Below are 23,080 nucleotides of genomic sequence, written 5' to 3'. Positions count from 1 at the left end.
CGTTACCTTAAAATGCCCTGTCTTTTTCATCCAGAAGTTGTAAAGTTATTTCTGCAGCATGAAATTCCATATAAGACATATACAAGTTATAATGATATCAGAGTAGGGAATATGCCAGAATTCATAAATCAAATAATGGGCCACCCTAACATGGCAAGGTACTCCCAACTTCCTGAAAAAGTAGCTGTCTTATGGTGATTTGGCATCAAGCCCATGTTGAAACCCTATCAACATAAATACTGCCTTCTTTGCATGCACAGCAGACCTTAATGAACGTCACTTCCAACAATACAAAGTACCTTCTCTCCACTGTGGATATTTGGTGGTATATAATATTACCATCTTGATACATTAAGTTAAGCAGTTAAGCCCCTTACAGTTCAAAATACCCCATAAAGTCTACAAACCATTACTGACATCAAAAATGGACTAAAAGAATTAATATTTCAGAATTTCATTAAAAATTAAGAATACTCATTTTTACAACTTCTTAAGTTTTGCAGAGTATGTTCTTCTGCCAAATTGTTTCACATTTAAGGACAAGATTTTTATTCTCAGGAAAATATTGCAAGCTGTAGAACTGAACCACAATTTCTTGTCTTCTTTTAAAAAAATGGATTGCATGTAACTTACAAACTCTTCTAACAGGAACTAATTCTACCAGTAACAAGATATACTAGATACTCCATATACTAGTATTTAGAGCACTACGTATAGTATCTAAAATATTTAACAGAAGAAACTTTTCATCATTTATTGAAAATATCTGCGGTAATTCCTGGAAAATGCTATTTAAACACCATGATACACCTTAATTCTGAAACTCTTTAATTTCTGTGGTTTGACTGTGAAGAAACTGGAATGTTTTTAACCCGATTTCCAGCACTACATCTCTTAAATTCTTAACTCTGAGAAATCCAGCTCTAGACAAATCCTGCTGACAGAAGTTATCATTCTTCATCCTAGGGAAGTGATAGTAAAAATGAAAACAACAGGATAGAAGCCAATCTTTCAACTCAATATTCTATGTTTCTCCCTCCATGAAACCTTCTAATCACATCAATACAACTCCAATTCCTGCCCTTCTTCTCTAAAAGCCTCTTTTGGTTATTGTGCAGCTTCAGAAACAAGACTTCTCCATAAGGCAGCCCTCTCTTGCCCGTTATTAGCTACTTCTACGCCCTATAGCATCTTAAATCCTTCCCCAGGTGTGAATGCCCTCCCCCTAACTACCATTCCCCATTTAGTTCACATTGTCTGTGGTTGCTGCTGAGGTCTCCAGGGCGCACTGCGGGGGAATCACAGTTCTGCCCTGCTTTCCTTGCCCATTAGGTACCAGAAAACATTTCACTGACGGTGAAGATTGCAGGAGTCAGCACTTACAGAAGTAGCCATGTATGCGAGATTCTTAGGCATGGATATGAAAAAGGGGAAGGAGGGTTCAAGGACACTAATCCCACTTTATCCAACAACCACCTGAAATCCGTACTGTCTGTACTGTGGATAGAGCTAGCAGATGAACAAAATATTGGTATGTCAGTTACAGAAAAGCCATGTGAGAAGAGCATATGCACAAAAATAGTCTTCAGATAATTTCCAGCAGCACTCTGTCTGCAATACCATTAAAGCCATCAAGTATCTCTTTAGACTTAAAAGATACCAACTTCTACAGACTGTTGTCAAGTAAACTTAACAAAAGTTTCCAGATGATGAATACACAGTGTAAGGATACAGAGAACTCTGGTTTTCCTATGTAATTTTGTCCACCTACATAGCTTTCGGTTTTTGTTCTGAATGGCTGTTGTTACTGCCTCTTTCCATAAAAGAAGGGTACTTTGGGGGGCGGGGGAGGAAAGGAGCAGGGAGGTGGAAACAAATGCCTTTAGAATTCTTGGAAATCGGACTCAAAGTAACTAGCTGTAGCAAAACCCAGCTTACCCAGCTTTAGCCAGACTGAAGGCGACCACAGAAAGACAACAAGAGAGATTTCTTTTCTTCCCCTCTTCCCTCCCCTTTAGAAGCACTAACAACTTTTCTCGTCTAGCTTAGCCACTGAAGGAGGAAAGTGATAATCCCTTTGAAATTCAGCACTTAACACCTATACGGTAGGTGATAATTGCTGCATTCCAAGAGGATTAGCACAGTGGAACCTACTTTACAGTGAAGTCAGACCATTCTGAGCAGAAAGAAGTTTTCCTAAAACCATGCCTACTCAGGGAAATCTTGAGTTTCCCACTGTTTCTGGGTAGACAAGGATCTTGTAGCTTCAGATGTGTTTCCATCACATCTGCAAAAAGCCACTCAAGAAACCAACTGGTGTTTAAAACAGCTAGAAGAGAGTATTCCTAAAGAAGTCCAAACTAATAAAATTTTATTGACATAGCTTGGGGAAAATGCTACACAGGCTAGGTTATCTTACAGACAGTAGAATATTTCCATCATCATTAACATTTGGCAGAAGTATTGTGAACTAGGTCCTCACAGTAAAACAGTAGTCAGTAATTCAATACTGTATCAGAATCCAGAGGCCTTAGTTACACGGTCTGATCTATAGCATAGCTATAGGAGACGCATCCTATGCTAATGTTGGGCCACTAACAGGAAAAAAATAGCCCACAAAAAAGCAAGACGCATGACTAGTACAAGTCCACTCAAAAAAGAGAATAATTTAGGGCTTTCACTCCAGCAGCAGAGACTTAGACTCAACCTAAGTTCTAGAGTTCTTCCACTGTGCAGCACCTTCCAGAGAGTAGAGAATGCCCTGTAACAAGTGAGCTTCTCTCTCCAAATAAGCCAAAATATGCAGGGCATGGAGGATGGTGCACGCCCGTGTCTCACCTTTCTCTGCCACCAGAACAACGCCACAGGGAGCATTCAAAGGAGGAAATCAATGCTTTACCTCAGACACCCACCCCATTTGTTTTGCAATACACAGTAGGACAGCTTGCCAAGATTTAGTAAAGGAGATTTCCAAGAAAGAGAGCAAAGTGGCTTCCTCTGCCTTCATACATTTTTCTTTCAAAGATTTTACCCCTTCCTTCATTACAGCTCACCTCCCTCCCTGAGTCCTCCTTTTAAATACAGCATTAAAACTGCCATGTAATCCACAGTTCATTTTCCAGGCTAGGCTCAGGGCACTGCTGTTTGGATGCAGGAAAATTTCATGGCAGACAGAATGACAATACATAAAATTGAAGCCAGGTTTCCCCCACCCCCCCTCACCCCCATCATTCATTTCTTTCCCCATTGCCCAATCACTTGTAGCAACACAACTGCTGATGAAAGCACAGGGTGATCTGTTTTCCCAAAACAGATGAGGATTAATAAAAATAATAATGAAGGGGAGACAGGAAGGAGGGGGGAGACAGCATTTTCAACCTAGACCTGATCCTGTGCTGAAAATGGTCACACACGGCTGTACAGGAGTGCAATCAGGGTGCCTGGAGGAAACAGAAGAAAGACAAAATTATCTAAACAAGTCCTGCTATCAAAAAAGGCTGTAAATCACAGCCTTACCTCTACAGAAGGAATATAAACAACAGAGACCTTTTATCTGCTTAAGGAAGCATTTATCTGATTCTTTTACCTATTATATTTATGTGATACATTTATTAACACATTACCAACTAATACATGGATTTATTTAATACTTGCTTTTCATTAACTTTCAAGTTGCCGTTATTTCCTCTCTGTATGAATGCTCCAGATATTGATCTCTGCAAAAGAACAACCCCCTAGCCAAATGCCATTTATTTTAAAGGAGAAAAAAAATCAGTAAAAGTTTAATATGTTGAACTTGCTTATGTATAAATCTGCTTATTTATAAACACATATTAATTTCTCTAAATTTCTCTTGAATTTGTAAAGTATACCTCAAGTTTTCTTGTTCCACTGCCACACATTGGTAACAAGGAGAAACTAAACTGAGAAAAGCTGCCAGCTGTGCAAGTCAAGATTATTCCCACCTTATTACTGATACTCTTTTCCACGTAGCCCTCAGATCCTCTCTGATCATCATATATGGCAAGTGAGCACTTAGGAACAATGTCAAAGAAACTATTTCAACATCCAGACAACTTTTAAAACCAGACAACTCTTCAAGTGAAGATAACTCCCAACAACCAAGTAGAGTAAAGTGGTGACTGAAGACAGAATTTTCTCCTGGGCAAATTGCCAATTTTTTTCTAAAGGTAAACTCCAGCTTTTAATTATTATGAACACTCCTCCCTGTGAGCATTGCCACTGCCTGGATCATTTTAAAAAGGAATAAAAATGGCATCTCATGTCTGTGCTGTGGAGCTTAGATTTCCAGCTAGCACAATAGAGGAATTGCAAACTACTGCCTATAAGCACAGCTGCAGAAGTTGAACTCTGGTATAACCAACAGGAAAGAAATTTTTCAAAAGCAAATAGTGCCACAGTCAAGTGAATATAGAGTAAAATAGGGGTAAAGAAAGTACATTTAAGTCTGGTTACCACTTTTCCTAATGATAGTTTTTAGTAGTTACTCATTCTTCTGGTTTTGTAAATTAAATTATCTACTAAGAAAGCTAAATCAAGGATGATTAATATCTTCTGATTTAACTCCCCTTCCTCCCTCAGTTCAAAATGAAGTGAAAGTTATCTTCAGCCTGGCCTGTCATGGTGGGCAATGGTCCAAATCAAGAAAACTGGGTCAAACATCTTTTAAAGCTAGTATTATATGCTTTAGTTTGCATAGTTAACTTTTTGTTTCTAATACAATACTGTTTCACGCAAGATTTTGAACAATACTTTTTTCTAAGAGTGGAGAATTAGCATTATAATAATGAAAACAATATACAATATTATACAAAACAATATGGACATTGTCTGAAGTAATGTCCATAACAAGATTATCTTCTTTTTTCCAATTTATATGTCTACTGCAACATTTTATAATTATTAGAAGATACTCCAGGGCATATGTTGTGCTGGTGTACAGCGACTTCTCTGGTGGCTGAAATCATTCAGCCTCTGGACTTGTGAATCACAAAGCACCCAGGGCTTAGCAAATCTTCATATGACACATGTCATGTCGTGTCTCATTGCTTGAGCGCAGTCCTCGCACCCTGCCTGTATCACCAGCAGCCACACACTTAACTACAGATGGGCCGTGTGCTGCTGACATCACACCCCCCGAATTCACCCCTGCTCCCATCCCCACCTATCGAAAGCACAACATTTTTCTCTGGGTTAGGCTGGTACCAGACTATTTGCAGGGGTGTCTGAATTTTGTTGCAGGGCAGCTGTGCAGATTTAGCAATTCCCAGCAGTCTTTAGTAGGTGTTTAAAACCACCTCAAGTTAGCCGAGCAAGTCATCTGCGTGGGGAGAGTACCAAGGAGTTCCTACATCAGACATTCCTGGGAGGTGCCTGCCCAATAGCAGTGGGTACAACCAGCACTCTAATCACTGTTGAAATAATTGATAGCGCTGTCTATCCACACTATGACAGACAAAAGCTGAAATGTATTAAACATAGCAATCCATCATGCTGCAGATGGGTAGCAGGAGCCAACAGAGTTCAGAGGGAGCGACTCCTGCTGCTAACAATGGCTGAAGTAGTGACAGTTCACTACTCCTCCTTGCTCCTCACCAGGCTCTTCTCCCCGCTTCCCAAGAGCGATGAACAAACAGTCCATTAAAGAAGAAGGATTTAAATGCTGTAGACTGCTGATAGTTATTATTCCAACCCAGAATGTCTACAAACAAGCTTAATGAGATATCAATTCCCCTCGTTAAAATAAATAAAAAAAAAGAAATAGTTACATTAAGAAATTATGAATTCAAATAAAATAAGAACCATCCCCCCCAAAAACCCCACCAAACTTTAAACTGTTAGGTGTGTAAATCTCATCGGAATATATGAGAAGCTGATGAGCTAAATATCTAGCACTGGCAGCTGGCAGCTGGAGACAAGCTAAAAACAACAGTGCTCCAAATTAAGAAGTAATTTATGTGGAATACATCATTATTTTAATATGAAGGATACAAAGCTTTAAAGGGGAGAGGAACTGCTAGCAGACTTTTAAAGAAAAGTAAGTCCAGAGCAAAGTAAAGCTATTTATGAAAGTTGATTTTTCTTTCCTGACTTATTTCTTGTAAGACACATGAGTCACACAATATAGCCAAAGGAAAAACTGCAACTGCTAGCACCACATTAGTAAAGTATAAAAGGGAAAGACACTTTTCTTAGCATTTCAGCCTTGTCATTTCCAATTTTCTGCTCTTTGGACATGCTTGTATTCAAATTCTGGAACATCTATTCAGCATATCAATCCTAATTAGACAATCTGGGTCTGGAAAGGATGAGAGCTGGGTCATTTGCATAATTTAATCATAAATACTCAGTGATACATATTTCCAAATGCATTTGTACAATTATCTTTTCATCCTTGGGGCAATGGTATTAATATGATTAGGCAATATTTCTGGAAAAAACAGACAAGTATGCACTCTTTTTAACTGCAGCTTAGGGCGATATGAAAAATTAATTAATTTCTGAAGAAAATCAATTTCTGTACGTGACCACATTAGACATTGCTAAACCAAGACACAGAGTCCTTTCTCAATCAGAACATTTTATCATTCTTTTCCAAATTCTGATTGTTATATGAACATTTCAATAATAAAACTCTTAGATTATTTAAATTATCTTAATGCATAGGCATGGAAAAGTGACTATTTCTTCTTCATGTAACCCCGACAGACATGGTGTTTTAAAATATGTATTGTTTGACCAGTCAATAGGAAACCTTAGCATTTGGTCTGAACTCATCTGATGTGATCTTTTATTAATGCACATTATACCGATTGAATTCAAGGACAGCAGGAAATAATTCAGCTCTGAAAACCGCAGCTGAAAAAAACCAGAACGATGCTAACCAAAAGTATTTTTAAATTAATATAAGGTTTCTTCCTTGCTTGTTTTGCTACAAAGAATTAGATAAGGTGTTTCTTCAACAGAAGCATACACATTACAAAAATGTTGTGACATATGTGGGATACAGCCAAGCACCCAGGTGGCTAATCTCATTTTTAGAAGAAAGATACTGCTTTGTATGTTAATTGGTGCAAAAAAAAAATTACATTTATGTTTTTATATGTACCATCTTTATTTCTTCTCAATCAACAGAAAAAGTAGAAATTACGGCATGCAAATGTTCAATATTCATTTAATTTGCATGAAGGTGCTTGAACAATTTTTTTATTCTAACAAGCTCATTTTTCATGCGTTTTGTCTTTCATCCTAATCTAGCATCTGTCATTCCTTTTTGAAGTTATTATCGGCCCAATTCCCTCTTGGACATGGTTGCTGGGTGACCGGTATCTTAGCACCCACTTTGACAGGAACAGATGTGAATCTGATCAAGAGATTTCCCATGAGTACCTGAAATCACAAACAACTTTCAGGAAAAACAAACAGCCTTGCTGTCACCGTCCCTCTCTCGCCCTCCTTCCCATCCCTTCCCCCATACCCCCCAAAAAGAGTACGAGAAAGTTGATGTAGAGTTAACCAGCATCATTAAAACACATTATTATCTGGCAGGTGAGCTCCCCGAACATCTCTCTAGCTGCTTCTGCCTTCAAACGCCAACTCTCAGCTTTAAGTTTTAATAACCCCCCTTTGAACACTTCCAAAGACGACTGTTCGCTTCTAAGGTCACTGTCTTCTAAACATTATCACGTTGAACCTGTTTTCGTCACTTGAATGCTCTCATTTAAATCAATGGGATTACTTGTGTAAGCAAATTTCACATGCACACAAGCACCCACCAGTTGTTTTATAACACCTAACTCACATTTTGATTACAAATAATGTTCTTTGATCGCTCCCACACTTGGTTGCCGCTGTCTGTGAAATTCCAGCTTATGAAAACTCTGCTAGCTCTGCTATCTGAGTAGCAATACTGATAATATGTAAGGAACTGCAGAATTTTATTACTTTAAACCATCCAACTGAGATGCTATAGGCAACAGGACCCCTTACACAAATCAAAGCTTCCTGCTTGCAGGATTAAGACTTCTATACACAGCCCAATAGCATAATGACTACATTCATTGCTGCACACAGGATATGGAAAAATAGGAATAAACAAGAATTACAGCAGTATACTTCTGAAATAAACTTAGAACCATATAAAGCATACGTAAGAATTTTCAGATTAAGCGTATTACTAAAAAACCCAATTTTTTTCATTCCGATTTAACATCTCTGCCACAAGAATATCCCCCAACATCAAAATCTACAGTAAAGCTTATTTCCTCTTGCTTGCTTTCCCAGGCACTACTCTAAACATAGCCCTACTTAACAAAGACAAAGGACACAGTTGTGATCCAAAGACTGAAAATTTGATCATACATATGTAAACTCATAAGGCCGCATGTGACAGCAACACCGGATAAATTTGCTTTAACATGCTGTCAACCAGCCTTTCACTTCTGCCTCTTCACCATGCTACTCTTCAGCATGTTCCCAGCCCCATAGCCTCAGGGCTCCTGTCCCTACTGCTACTGCTAGGGTTAGCAACTGCTCTCACTAAGCATCCTCTGTATCTGAAGTTTTCACAGTGCCTCATAAAATACAGCTTCCATGAAGAATTGTAAATTTTCATCTTTTCTTTTCCAAATCCAGACAGGTGTCTGAGGAGGAGAAAGTAATCAGGAGAAGAGGAAAGAGAAAGGAAGTGTTTGAATTTTCAAAGATCTGAATTTGTTCCTTCATTCTGAGTTGTTATTCTATAATCAAAAAGGTAACAAAGGGATTTTTTTCTCTCTAGTTTAGATGCAAAGAGAATTTAAGACAAACATTTCAATCACAATGAAGAATTTATTGCCACCTATAGGTGATTTGAAATTTAATTTAATTTCCCTCATTTACTATCAAAATCAGAAAGCAGCCAAAACATTTTATTGATAGGTCAAAAGCCTTAGACTAGTCTGATCTAAACTTACTCTGGATACAGTAAAATTCAAAGAAATCTTCTACACAACTTAAGAACAACAGAACTACAAAGGAAAAGCCAAGCAAATCAGAAAACTGTTTAAGCCCCTAATTATAACTGGACCTCTCTACCTTCCATTAAAAGTCATGTGGGAACAAAACCGTTTGCTGCATCTTGGAAAAAAATATCCCCCACTCTACCCACTTAGGATATCAGCATTACATAGCAGTCAAACCTGTTGATGGGATACGATGTACACATTTATAATAAATGCATAATGGTGATAAGTAATCACCATTTAGAAGACCTGCCTTTCACTTTGCCAGTCAAAACAAGAGCAAGCCTTTGATAAGGTCCCTACAATGATACCTCATGAAACAGTTTGATTATCCAGGCTGGCAAAGTCATGAATGTCTCAACACAAACTGCACAGAAAAAATTCACTGGTATGAAAAACAAACAACCAGGGTAAATAAGCATCTTCTTACTTGTCTTGGTATCCATTTCTCACCTACCAATCCCTTTTGCCCAAGCCAAAAAAGGGACTACAAACTCAGAACTAGCCCCCTCTGCCACATCCATGCTGACAAACTGAAAGCCTACAGCCAGGGATCATCAGCTGAGCTGTTTGGTCAATGGAGTGCTAAGATGGCAGTAAAGACAAAGTTATCTATATTAGATTAGTAGTATCCAAATTTGTCATTCATTCACTAGAAACATGTAGACTTATGCAGGCATTTAATACCAATTTCAGCATTGAAAATATATTTCAAGGACTGGAAAGACTGACTGAGAACAGGAAAAGAAGGTGAAAGCAAAACCTGGAAGGTTTGCAGAGCTTCTGTGGGATAGTAATTGCTGAGGCAAACTTCAGCTGAACAGAAACACTTAGTTTGTTAAATAAATCAAAATGCAAGCTAATTCTAACTTAAATGTAACCCTCTAAGTGTTTGAACTAAAGAACCCTTCCATGTCCTTAGGGCCCACTATTTCAACTTGGCATAGTCCAACCTGGTAATACACCAGCAAGAACACTTGGACAGCATAAATACCACACCACCTCACCAAAGAGAGGTAAGCACTCTCCCTGGGGTATTTAGGCTCCTAGCTCAAACCAAAGTACTGAAGGAGGAATGCCATGGGAGCATTATTATTACTCATTATTTCAACTGTTTCCAAGATGAGGCAAGATGAACCATGATTTCCCAAATCCCAAGTTTTAGTCCAACTAAGGGAAGGAGAAAGGAAGAATGGAGTCTTGGGAGCCTTCTTGTGAACTGTCTCATTGGGTAATCCCTTTTGAATCTTGAGCCACAGTGTCTCACGTTCCAGGTGAGTAGCCCAAAATCTGCAGAGTTGCTCTCTTCTCTATAGCCCACACAACATGTACTGACTACAGTCACTGACGCCTCTTTTTCACATGCAGGAAAACAAAGTCTGAGTTACTAAACCAAGAGGAGAGTTCACAGCTTTAGAATTTAGTCAATACCAAACAAATTCTATAATTTAAACTTTTTGCAGTTTAATTGTATTGAGAAACCATTAGACATTTTAAAGAATTAGAATAGTGAACTGTTAAATATTAGGCAATTGACCCATATCTAATGTAAAGTAAGTTTCTAAAAATGTCCTCAGAAAAATTTAGTAGAAAAACAGGTGTAGGAGAAAATTCAAATGTGACCCATAAGGCCCCAGAATTTAGAAATGAATTGGGATCAGTTCATTCTTTTCCCATGGGGTAACTTGTATAAATGTAATTCTATGGTTTCATAAAACCAGGTCAAGTTTCTGTCCCCTGAGGTCCTTTGGCAATTTGAAGCATGGCAGCACTTTTTCCTGGCTACAAGTTCAAATCTGCATGCGTTCTGGATTTCTGAAAGGAAGCGATTAGTCAAGCTGAAAAGATAGACCCATCCTGTTCAGAGTACACCTTCCACACAGAAAACTACTTGCAGGGCTGAGACACAACTTCACAGAACAGTATTTAGAACTAATTGGCTCTGCATTTTTCACCTCTAAAATAAATTTCTTTTCTCTCATCAGCTGGCACACCAAACAGCAGACAAACCGACCACATAACAATGCCAGCAGTTTTAACTAAGGACATTCTTCCTTTCTTAAATGTCAGAAAGTTCTCCTGATGTAGTCATACTTCAGAATATTTCTGAATACATGTATTTCATAACTGTTATTTTTTTACTTCTCATGATATCACTGTATTGTCCTAATTTAAGACACATAAAATAAGACTCAATGAGACAAAATCACAGAAGGGGTCACCAGAAAATATGAAACCTCTGCTTGGCAGACCCACAATAGCACAGACTCAGCAGCAGAGAGCTAAAAGCGGTGGAGAAAACTCCTTCAAGGACTCCTTCAGGAACAACATGAAATTAGTCTGTTTAATACCACATCCACTGCGTTCTAGAGTCTGACTTCTATTACAATGAGGCTGGAAGGATAGTGGGTTGAGTCTGACCACTCAGCTGAGCACCAAATCTCTCTGTGTGGGACCACACATCTTCTGGGTCAACTAAATAGATTCAAAGAGCAAAGGAAGGATAACAAAGAAATTCAGGTTGTTTGAGCAAACTTCTCAGTGTGTAAATCTGACATGCACAAAGTACAGCGGTGGCTGCTCTTTCTTGAGACAAAATCCACCCTTTCCACCACTCTATTGAGATGGTGCCACAGAAGCTCTGAACAATAAAATTTGTTGAAAGCTTATTCATTCTTACCGATGGCCCACCTGTTGTACCCTGAGGTGTCCTCAAGCCAAACCAACAGCTGTGGCTATCCCCAAACATGTTGACTAAAAACCTCACTGATGCCCTCCCCAGGAAATGCTATGGTTCCTTTCTTACATGATTTGCATGCACACTCCTGAAACAGCTACATGCTGGTAAATTAGTATTTCTACTACATTTGTCTCATAGTTTCTCAAAACTGTATTTTACACACAGCTATACGTTAAATTGTAAATTGCTGTAGCAGGAGCTTCTTTTTCTGTTACTATAACTTTTAACATCATATTTCAGCAGCAAATTCATTTCAAAGGGAATGAGCAGAATCACAAACCATCTATAATGCCCACTAACGTAAGACAAAATATTTTATTACCATTTCATGTTTATTTTTTAACCTGGCCCGTTAAAAACTTTGAGTATCAGCTTAAAAAAAATCTGTAACAAACCAAAACCAAAACCAAAACCAAGCAATCCAGCTTTGTATTAGAAGAATAGGCAATGTAACTTGCACCAGAATCATGAAACTAGGCTTTACTGGTAGATACAGACACACAGAAATAACAAAATCCTATGTGTCACCTATGTTGTAGCAACAGTTCTAACAAGCTTAGAGAGAAATGTATTAAAAAAAATAAAATATGACTTTTCACTTGTATTAGTCCTTACTATATATTTAATACCACCTGAGGTATTTTCTTCCCCCCATGCAGTAAATTACTGTTAAGGAAACAGAAGATAATTGAAAAATGGTTTCACTTCCTTCTCAGCAAACTACCAGTGAGAATCAGCACTGAAATGTGAAAAGTGACAACCATGGCACATATTTTGGGAGCATGTATTCCCTTCAAAAAGGGACAGGCTGCATCTGTACTACATAAAATAATACAAAAAATCCCAGCAGAGGGTATGAAGCCACAGGTTATTCCAAATTCTGATACTCATTCCTGCAAATATGTTGCCTCGATTTCCTGAAATTAATTAATATAAAAGAATGCTCACAAAAACACTAAGATTGCATTAAATGCATGATGCATTAAAAAAATACATCATGGATCTATTTTATGCAACAAGCATTAATTTACAGGATACTAAATTTCAAGCATTTTTCCAATGCTTTCAAACTGTCCCTGATAACACAAGAACGTATACAGCAATCCAGTTTCCTGCCTAAGATGTCAACTGATTCTTTTATAGCACTTCCAAATATATTTTGCATATGCTTGGTTTAAAAGATACATGTAGGCTATTGAAAGCAACAGTAATGTCTGCACTGTTAAAGTTACACGTATGGTTTAAAACCATAGCACTGTTATTTTAATGTAAATAACTAAGTCCTACAGGTGACCCTGTCCAACAAAGAAAGGTTTTTACAGCAGGCCAAGAGATTGGAAACAAATTATATGCCTCATAAAGACAGATAAAATTGTCATCCATTAAAACATTATATAAAACCAATTAAAGTATTAAGTTTATATTTTTACCACATTTAGAAAAAGAATAATTTAAAAATAATAGCTTTAGTCATTTTTTTTTAAGGAATGCTCAAACTATCAATAAGCTCTGACCAGATTTATCACAAAACTGTACAAACTGTACAAAACTGTAACACATTGTTTGTACTTCTCTTAAAAATACAATATCTAATACCAGAACGTGGGTTTTTGTGTCCCATATATAAAATCATGATCCAGCTCTTTAAAAAAAAAAAAAAATCATTAGTAAGTATGAAAACAACATGAAATCAAGGTTACAAAAGATGTTATTAAATAGCAATGTGCCATATTACCTGTTTCCTTTATATTTTGCTTTATATAACTGCTTTATTTTTGATTCCTTACAAGGATTTCATGAAAAATGAAAAAACATTTCACAGATGTAAAATTCAAAAATAGTTTCTATAGTACAGCAATTTGTAAATATATGCATATGCTGAGAGACATGTCCCAAACAACAACTTCTACTCCAAATGTAAAATACCTATTACCTGTTCTCAGTACAGCATGGTTAACAAGTGCTCTAACATGAACATTCAGAGTTATGAACTTCAGTCATGGCATTGTAACATTACAAGTATATTTCAGCTGTCAATTATGCTAAAGCATGTGCAGCAGTCCCACGTACTCCCATTCTTCTCCTTCTCCTCATCCAACTCCAGTATGCAACTCTTTTTATTTTGTCAGTCAGGTAATCTGTATGCACACCTACAGTGCCCTCTCATTCAGTCATACAATCTAAGGAACAAAATGAACGTAAAAAAATACGTCTTAACAGCTAAGGTGCACTTTTTTCAGTATATTTAGTATCACATAAAATTAAAATGTAAATAAGAAAATTAGTCTGAAAGCTTTGCTTGAACCCGAGCTTGTTTCAGATCAAAAGGAATTTAGGCATAATTTAGCCATTTGTCCAATTCAGAGATTAATTCTATAAATTATAAGGATGAATAAAATTTCATTACCAAAACATCCGCTTATTTTAATGCAAAAAAAATCCAGTTGGTGTGGCAAGATGCACCAGCAAATTTTAATTGCACCTGCTCCATTGTTCCTGGACTATGGCTAATTTCAGCCTTTCAATGGCCATAAAATCCTATTCTTCGATATTTGTAACAAAAAATATATTTATTTTTCATACTGAAATAGCTTTCTTCTTCATGATGAAGATGCAAATTATGTGGGATGCAAAGAACGTATCTAAAATAAATTAGTTTTGGAGTGAATAGGGTACCTTTAAACAGATTAATGAACAGAAAGTTATGTTAAGTGTTACCAACACAAGTATTCTCAGGAGTGCACTAAAAAACTTTGGAATATTTTATTGTACCAAAAACATAATTTCATGAACACTAACTGAAAAGAGCTTGTATTATTTCAGAAAGTTTCTGCTTCTAACTAGCAAAGCGTTTTGATACCCACAATTTAAAAGATCTTTCCATTCAGTTCTGCAAACTGCATTGTGTATATTTATCCACCTGCCATAGGGGGATGTTCATCCTAAAAGCAATTATCACAAAACATTGTTTAAAGCAAGGTGAACTAAAATACATTTTGTGATCCATTTCCTCAGTCCCAAGCAGTTTCCTCATGCAAGCAGCTTCATTACTTTTGGTGGACGTATCCTGAACTATCACTCAGGGTCTGTTTGGTTAAATATCCCATCTCTAAAAGAGACCTATGGAAATACACAGAGGAGAAAGCAAGTTTTCAGTATTTTCAGAGTTATCCCAGCTAATCACTACAAATGATTTTTAGAGTGGAAAATTCCAAACTGGGATGTAACTGGATGGTCAAAATGTGATCCCTCCTCTCATGAAATTGAGTGACAGTATTGTTCTACTTAATGCTATAGAAAATATACTATTACCTTTTTTCCTTTTCTTCTGTAAAAAAAGGAAAAAAAAAACCACAAAAACGTTTAAAACAGTTCACAGTTATTAACAGCCAATGCTAAGATTCCACATTTTGTAGATTACAGTTGAATATTCTGCAATGCCTGTGGAATGAAACATCAGCACTTGTTAGGAGATGCCCCAGGCTAAACACAGTATCAGAAAAATAAGTAGAACATAGTGGGTTAAGAATAAAGTTATTCCTCAAAGCAAACTTGATTTCATTATTTTAAGTCACAGACACATCTTCATTCTAAATATAAAGATTTTTAGTTTATGTTTCAGGATTTTTGAAAATAATTTAAATGATAATGGAAAAAGAAAAAAATCTTTCTTAATTCACACTGGAGAAATTATCTATATATGAATTAACTCTCTGGATCATAATAGCTTTTTGCAGATGACTCTTCAGCTGTATCATTTAAATACGTATTTAGGCAACTAAAAATTTACTGTCAATTCCTATTATGTCAGTCCACATTATGGCGCTGTTACAGCATGCACATTTAAAGATTATTGAAAAAATTACTGTTCGTGTGCAGTATATAATTTGCAAAAGGTTAATCACTATTTTAAAACAATGAATGGAATTAACTCATAATGCAAAGCAGATGTCCCAAACGTTATTTTTAAAACAAAACATATTTAACTTATAAAAGAACAAAGACAATCTAAATCCAGTCCTGTTACTTAAAACCAGACAGGCATCATGGTTGTTTTGGACTCTTGTTTCACTGGCTCATACAATTTAGATAAAACTCAGTTGTTTCTAACTACTCTCTGCTATCTTACAGCCATTAATGAATTTTTACAGCTAAACTTGTAAAGCTCACCCATGACTAGGCAACACTGGCAATGGTGAAAGAGATTTACTTGTACCAGATCAGCAAGGATTGCAGTAACAAATTAATATATCAATTAGTTATTTCAAAAGGAAAATATTAAAATTCAATCCAGTGCATGAAAATTCTCTGCTTTGTATGCAATTCACTTTAGATGACCAGTCACAGAGATGGGCAAAAACAGACACTTGCAATGATCTAGGAACAGGGGAAAACAAGAGAAATACTAAATGGTGGGCAAACAAGATTAGTGTTTCCAACAAATACTCAGAATCAACTCCGGATTACAGAATATCAAGCAGGACAAGTTGCAAATAAGGGTGCTTTGAGTGCATTTTGGTTTACGGTGCTGAAGAGGGGCAGAGAAGAAGCCCGGGGTGGGCGCAGTAGCCCCCAGCACAGCCCATAGGGACACACTGTCGGGCACTTGCTCCATGTGCCCAGGGTGCTCAGCAGCCCCACGCAGGGGGGGCCTGTGGCTCTAGAAAGAGCATGGAAGCCTGAGACTGAACCAAGCATTTGAACAGAGATGGCAGTGGTCTGAGGAAATAACAAAGCTATTATCCATATAGCTCTTTCATGTAAGTAAAGTTGATACTGACCTGACAATAAAACCATGCTTTTTTACATAAATTACATCTGACAAGAAAAGATTTCTTAATTTAAAACAAAAAAATAAACAAAAAAAAACCTACATAAAACTTTACCAATATTCATAGCTAAAGGAGGAGTTAATCAAATTGAATCCTTGAGGAAGATCATGTGAAGCAATCAGGCCCAGCAGGCCCTCACCTCCCTGCACAGGAACAGCATCCGGCAGCACTTCTCGATAAGCAGCCAGCGTTCCCAGTGAAGTGTTCCCTTCCAAAGTATCAGATACCTTGCTACTGCCAGCAACTGAAGTATCAGATTAAAGGGGTAAATAGTTCTGTCCCGTTGCAGTCCAAGGATTTCAGCTTTTAAACTACAATATTTACATTAAATACATAATGTAAGATAGATATTAAAGTACTGTTATTATGAGCAACTGGACTCTTTTATTTAAGTCTAAGGAAACCACTTTCAAATCTTTTACTCCTTCATAGTTACTACAATTTATCTTCTGGCCTTCCAGAAGTCATCTTTGCTTGTAAAGCCTTCCACATTTCTTCTGATTGTATTTTAATAATCTGTGACAAGAAGGAAGGTCATCAATATAAACCACAGGTACTATATATTTGACATTCCTTCCAGCTGCACTTGCTGACCTGTTCATTTAAAGTATCTATCATCTGTACTAACCTATCTGGGTAAGATACTCCTTTAATTAATACAAACAGGAAAAAAAAAAAAAAAAAAGCTATGCAAGTGTGCAGTATTCAGTAAACAAGGACATGCTAGGTCCACAAAATCTGAGAGAAGCAGAAGCTAGAAAAGAGGGACTGAATAACTGCTGTGTAAGATGGGCTTTGAAGAGAATTGTTTCTTGTTCAGCATCTTTCCCCTTTACATTTAAAAATCAATTAGGTTGCTTTCCAAAAATTGTAATAGCTTCCAAAGGCTGCAAATAATTCCCCGCTTTAAGTATGAATGTCAATGAACTCATTCAAAATCATCTTCAAATGTCAGAAGAGATTAACATGTCCTGGTCACAGAAGGGAGGTCAGAAGAAAGCACACCCTTTTAGCCTTTACTCGGGTGTGCATGATCCAAAGCCAGCCTAAGTCTATGGGAAAACTCTGGAAAGAGACCCAGCATGGCAAAATTCCACAACAAGTGCTCAAAACACAAGAGACCAGAAACAATCTGAGATCAATAGCTTCCAGGTCATTAATCCTAGGCAGGTGACATCCAGTGCACAGTTCGCTACTCTCTTCCAGCCACACATTCAAGAAACCTGACTCAATTGGCATCTAGTAGCTCTAAATATTTTCCATGTTTTGCCTTTATCTTTCCCCTATTTGTTTGGCATATGGCTTTCTAGCATCCCATTAATGTCAAACCGTTTAATCGGAATGTAAGCTAAATGCACAGTTTGCTATTTCCTGGATTTCTGTTTGGCAGCCAATGCTTTTTATGAGGAAAATAAAAGCAAAGGTCAGTATGACAGAAAAGAAAAGTCATCTTCCATAACGGAAGCTTATTTTTCCAGTGAACTGATACACAAGCCTAATTTAGAAAAAGGTCCTTTAGTATCATGTTATTATTAGTAGTATCACAAATAAACACAGAAACCAATTCACTTTACAGACCTCCACATTATGCATTCAATAGAAAATCCCTTGGTGTTTTATTGATTTTTGTTTTATTGATTTTTTAAATAGCAATATCACAGTTAAAATGTATCATTTTGGTGAAACACAGCTAAAACTTTTCCGTTTTGAAATAAGTTATTAGAAATTATTTCCACAGCAACCGGCAACTAACAATTCAATCCATTTAAAGAACAACAAAGTAATGGCTTTATTTGGATGCTTTTTTTGATTAAATAACATATTAACCTTGATGAAGCTTTCCAAAGAGGGATTAGCGTACTCAAGTGCATCAGCTGATTATGAGACAAATATAACAGTGATAAGATGCTGGTTCAAAATTTTTGAATCTGATGAGTACAACAATTTAGCCGCTAGGATGGAGTTGGTTCTTCCAGTTTCCATCTCAACAGTAAAGTGTCCACCCAGGATACAAAAAGACATCACCCAGCTAAAGTATGCAGTAACTGAGAGTCAGGAAAGGTCGTTTAAATTGCTAAACTGAGTAGACCAAAATACCCTGCATAATTACTGTAGTGTCAGAAATAATTAAAAATAATTTGTAAAGAAAGAAGAATTAAAGGTATTAGAGGGGAAATCCAGAAAGGAAATACAGATTTGTCTTTCCATCATATCATCCATTTTGACCAAAACTCACTGACCCACTTTGCTTTATTCGTCTATACTGTAATAATACATTTTGCATACCTATTGTATATCCTTTCCATTAATTTATTTGCTTAATGGATGTATAAGTAAGTCTACTACAATTACGCTTTTTAAGGGTCAAATCCTACTCACTTCTGAACCCACTACTGTAATTTCTACTACACTGGATGGTAACACAGCAGACCTCAGGAACAGCTGAAACACAGCCGATTCTGTGCTGTTGACATAATCAAGCCGTGTTACAACCAGGCTGCCAAACCCTTTTATAACCATGCCAAGTCCAGGAATTGGTGTCTCTGTACACCCCCAACCACCCCCGCTAAAAAAAAAGTTTCTGTATTTCTTAATTCTACATGTTCAAATTAAAATTCACACGGTTGTGACTGTGGCAAAGTAAAACTTCCATGAGTTTACTTTAAGGACCAAATCTTGGAACTCTTACAGAGTTGTTGCAAGTTACACACCACACGGACACACACGCACACACGCGCACACACACACAAACCCCAACACAACAATTGTCTAAGAGCAGCTATTAATAATCATGTTGATTCCACATGGAACAACCGCAGAGTTACCCGAGCAGCTACAGTTATGTCAGCGCTTGGAAGTTATTCCAGGCTGTTTTGTCCTGCTGCCCTGAATATTCAGGAACTTCAACAATCCATCCAGCAACTGCTACCGCAGAGTAAGCGCTCTGCTTCGCCTGGCTCTATGCTAATGACTGCCAGGCACCCTCTGCTGAATCGGGGGGGGAAGAGGATGAAGGGAAGGAGGAGGGGATGTCACACCCCCCGCCACTGGGGACGGGACGGGCAGGAGCATGGCATCGCGTGGGGTTAATTCCCCACGTGTTGGTTGTTGCTGCACCTTGAAACCTGACAATAGGAAAGTGAAACGAGCCCGGTCTGTTTGTTTGGGTATATTGCAAGTAGCATCGGGACTTTGTCCACGACCTCCTCCGTGGGAAGTTCCCATCGCCCCTCCAGCGCGGCACAGCCCGAGCCCCCCGCCCCCGCCTGAGGCAGGGGGAGAGCCCCTGGGAACTGGCGGCGCTTCCGACCGCTCTGATCTCGGGGTCACGGCAGTTATGCGATCCTTTCTCCTTACCGAGCAGATTCAGCCCTGTAACCTACAGATTGAGAGATAACAGCCCCACGCTTTCGCCCTCCATTGCAAAGGCGGCTATTGCATCAGGAATTTCCTCTTTTGCCAGCTCCTTCTATCCCCCGACACTCCTCCTCGGCTGTGGCAAGTTTGGGGCTCGCTTCCCCCCCGCGCTCTCCCCGGTCCGCGGGGTGCGGTGATACCCCCGCACCGTCCGCAGACGCAGCGCTGCTCCCCGCCCTCGGCGCCGTCCCCGCCACCGCACCCGCGTTACTCTGCGCGGCAGCAGGATCCAGCCTTGGCAAATCCCTGCCGCACTCCCGCTGCCCCCCCGTCTCCTCCTCCTCTGCTGGTGGGGGCCTGGAGCTGCTCGCACCTGCTCCTCAGGGACCGACACCCCCAACTTCCCACCGAGGAAGCAGCCCAGCCCGGCCGCCTGGCATCTCTCCCCACTACCCCAGAGAAAAGCTGCCTGCACCTCCTCCTCCTCCTCCTCGCTGTCTTCCCGCCCTGCCTTCACCTCCCCCGTTCGCCATGTGGCAACTGCCTTACAGCCCTACACAAAAAGTGCACGTGCCCCCTCGGATGTGTGACAGCAGCTGACGGCCAAGCGGCCTCCATCGCCCCGGAACGGGCCCGACGCCCGGGCAGCTCCGCGCCCCATCACAGTTACCGCGGCACCCCAGCGTCTACGTCGCCGTCCCCCCATCAGGACCGCTCCCCGCCCACTCCCGTGCACCCTTCGGGCGGCTTTTTCCCAGGGCTGCCCGCTTTAAAGATACACCCAAGGATAAACTTCAGCTGGAGGTTGGGTCAGAAAGCACTTTCTGGCCCCTTCCCACCCCCGCCGGCCCTCCGCTCCCGCGCTGCGCTGACTGCGGCCACCCCTATCCCCAGCACGCCTCGGCCCGGGGGGCAGGGAAGGGGACAATGACAGAGCAACACTTGCAAGGCGCAGCGGGAGGGGGGCACAAACACGGCTTCCCCTTTCTCCCTCTGTCCCTCTGTCCCACCAAGAAGCAGCGTCGCTGGCAGCGGAGAAGGCCGGCTGGGTGCCGGGGCAGCGCGGGAGGGGGCAGCGGGAAGCGGCGCAGCGCTGGCCCGGACCGCACCGCGCGGGGGTGGGACGGGGGCGGCGGCGGCGGGGGGGCCGGCGGAGCGCGCGTGTGCCTTGCGGCGCTTACCTGGCGTTGGTGCAATCGTTGTAGAGGGTCTCGAAATCCTTCCTGGAGATGAGTTTGCAGCGGTTGACCCCGGGCTGGATGGCTCCCAGCCCCCTCAGGATGCGGACCTGCTCCACGTTGCAGACCACGGGCGTGATCTCGAGCCGCTTCAGCTTGGTGTAGACCGTGTGCAAGCCCCCCACCAAGTGCTTCAGGAAGAGGTCGAAAGCCTGGGGCAGGCAGATGAGCTCGCAGCCTTCCACGGTGAAGGAGGCCACTTTGGCCCCCCTCAGATCCACCATCTTGCACTCGTTATTCTGGGGGGTGTTCTCCACTGGGGACGGGGTCGAGTACACGGGCTTGCCGGGCAGGCTGCCGGCCGCGCTGGCCGCGCTGGCATTGGGAGTGGAGGTGCCGCCGCTGCCGCCGCCGCTGCTGCTGCTGCTGCCGCCGCCGGTGCCCAGGCTGGGGCTGCCGCCGCCGCTGCCGCCGCCGCTGCCGTTACCGCCGCCGCCGCTGGTGGTGGAGGTGACTGTGGCCGCCGCTGCCGCTGCCGCCGCTGCGATGGGCTCCGGCCGGAATAGGTTTGTCCCCGAAGCGGCCGGCGGGGGAGCGATGGACGGAGACGGAGAGGAGGTGGCCGACGACGAGGTGGCCGACGACGAGGTGGTGGTGGTGGTGGTGCAGGCGGCAGAAGTTGAGACCGGAGGCTGAGGGGGGACCAGCTGGGTCGGAGGGATCAAAGCAGCCGGTACGGCCATGGTCACATATACGGCGGAGGGGGCAGGGGGAGGGGGGAAAGTTCCCACACACACACGCAGGGGAAAGGGGAAAAATTAAGAAAAAAAAAATTAAAAAAAAAAATTGGAAAGGAGAGAAGGGAGGAGGGGGGAGAAGAAGGGGGGGATAACCCCAGATCAGGTGCTGCGGCGAGCGAGAGAGCAGGGGGCAGAGTGAGAGAGAGAATGCACAAAGTGTCCCGCAAGTGGGGACGGAGGAGGAGGAGGAGGAGGAGAAGTCCGCTCCGGGCGGCGGGGCTGGGGCCGAGGGGAGGGGGAGGGCAGTTTCTTTTTGTGGTCCTTGCTCTAGCACCACGTTAAAGACGAAGGTGAAAAGGAGGAGGTTTGAAGGACTTCGGTTCTCTCTGGCAAGTACATTGATCAAAGATTGAGAGGGGAATGACAGAGAGAAAATGAGCGGGGAAGTGCTGGCTGCTGCCGCCGCCGCCGCCGCCGCCGCTCGCTCGCTGGACGAGTTGTTGTTGTCACACGGTGCGGAGGGGAGGAGCTCCGGCAACTTGAAATACCCTTTGAAGCAGCAAAAGGCTCACTCACTAGTATTAACCCAAATTATCCAACCAGGAACCCGGAGCAGGAAAACAGCGAGAGAGGGAGAGAAGTCCCTCTCCCCCCTCCTTCAGGAACCGTTAGATTACATGTTTCGTATTTCACCCCACCAGAGATGAGATGTAATTTTCCCAGCCCTTTTCAACAGTCGCTCGTCAACACAGTTTGTGGAGAAACACGAGCGTCTCCAGCGTTCCCCCAAAGCCGAGCGGGAGCGGGGGAGCCGGGGCGCGGGGCGGGCGCTGGGCACCGCACACCTTGCCGGGGCAGACAAAAGCAGAAACCTCCGGACGGGGCTGTTGCTCTTGCTGCTGCTGTTGCTCTCCCGGGACCACAAACGCTCCTCCCGCCGGGGTGGGAGTTGCTGCCGAGGGTCCCCTTTGTTGCGCGCCAGGCGGCGGCGGCTGAGCGGGGTGCGCACGGGCAGCCCCACGCGGCAGCATCCGCAGAGGACTTTCCTGCGGCAGCCGCGGATCGGAGGGGACGAGGCACTACGGGTCAGGCCGCCGAGACGCCGCGCCGAGCGGGCTGCGGCGGCACAGAAGTAACTTGGCAGAGGGGCAGGCGGACGGCCCGCGCAGGTACCGCCGCGCAACAGGTGCCGGCGGCGCGCAGCAGCCGC

The 23,080-nt window shown here is 41.5% G+C and overlaps 1 protein-coding gene across 1 annotated transcript in view; it reads right to left on the bottom strand.

Moving 5' to 3' along the window:
* DACH1 (dachshund family transcription factor 1) overlaps positions 1-21,873 on the bottom strand; it is a 356,631-nt gene extending 334,758 nt beyond the window's left edge. The window contains exon 1 of the mRNA XM_053936033.1: positions 21,134-21,873. Within this exon, the coding sequence (XP_053792008.1) occupies positions 21,134-21,873 (740 nt within the window). The remainder of the gene's footprint in view (positions 1-21,133) is intronic.
* Positions 21,874-23,080: the final 1,207 nt, after the last annotated feature.

The sequence above is a fragment of the Vidua chalybeata genome, chromosome 2, assembly GCF_026979565.1.
Source record: "Vidua chalybeata isolate OUT-0048 chromosome 2, bVidCha1 merged haplotype, whole genome shotgun sequence".
Lineage (NCBI taxonomy): Eukaryota > Metazoa > Chordata > Aves > Passeriformes > Viduidae > Vidua > Vidua chalybeata.
The sequence above is the reverse complement of the archived record's forward strand: the minus strand, read 5'-3'. Positions and strand labels throughout refer to the sequence as shown.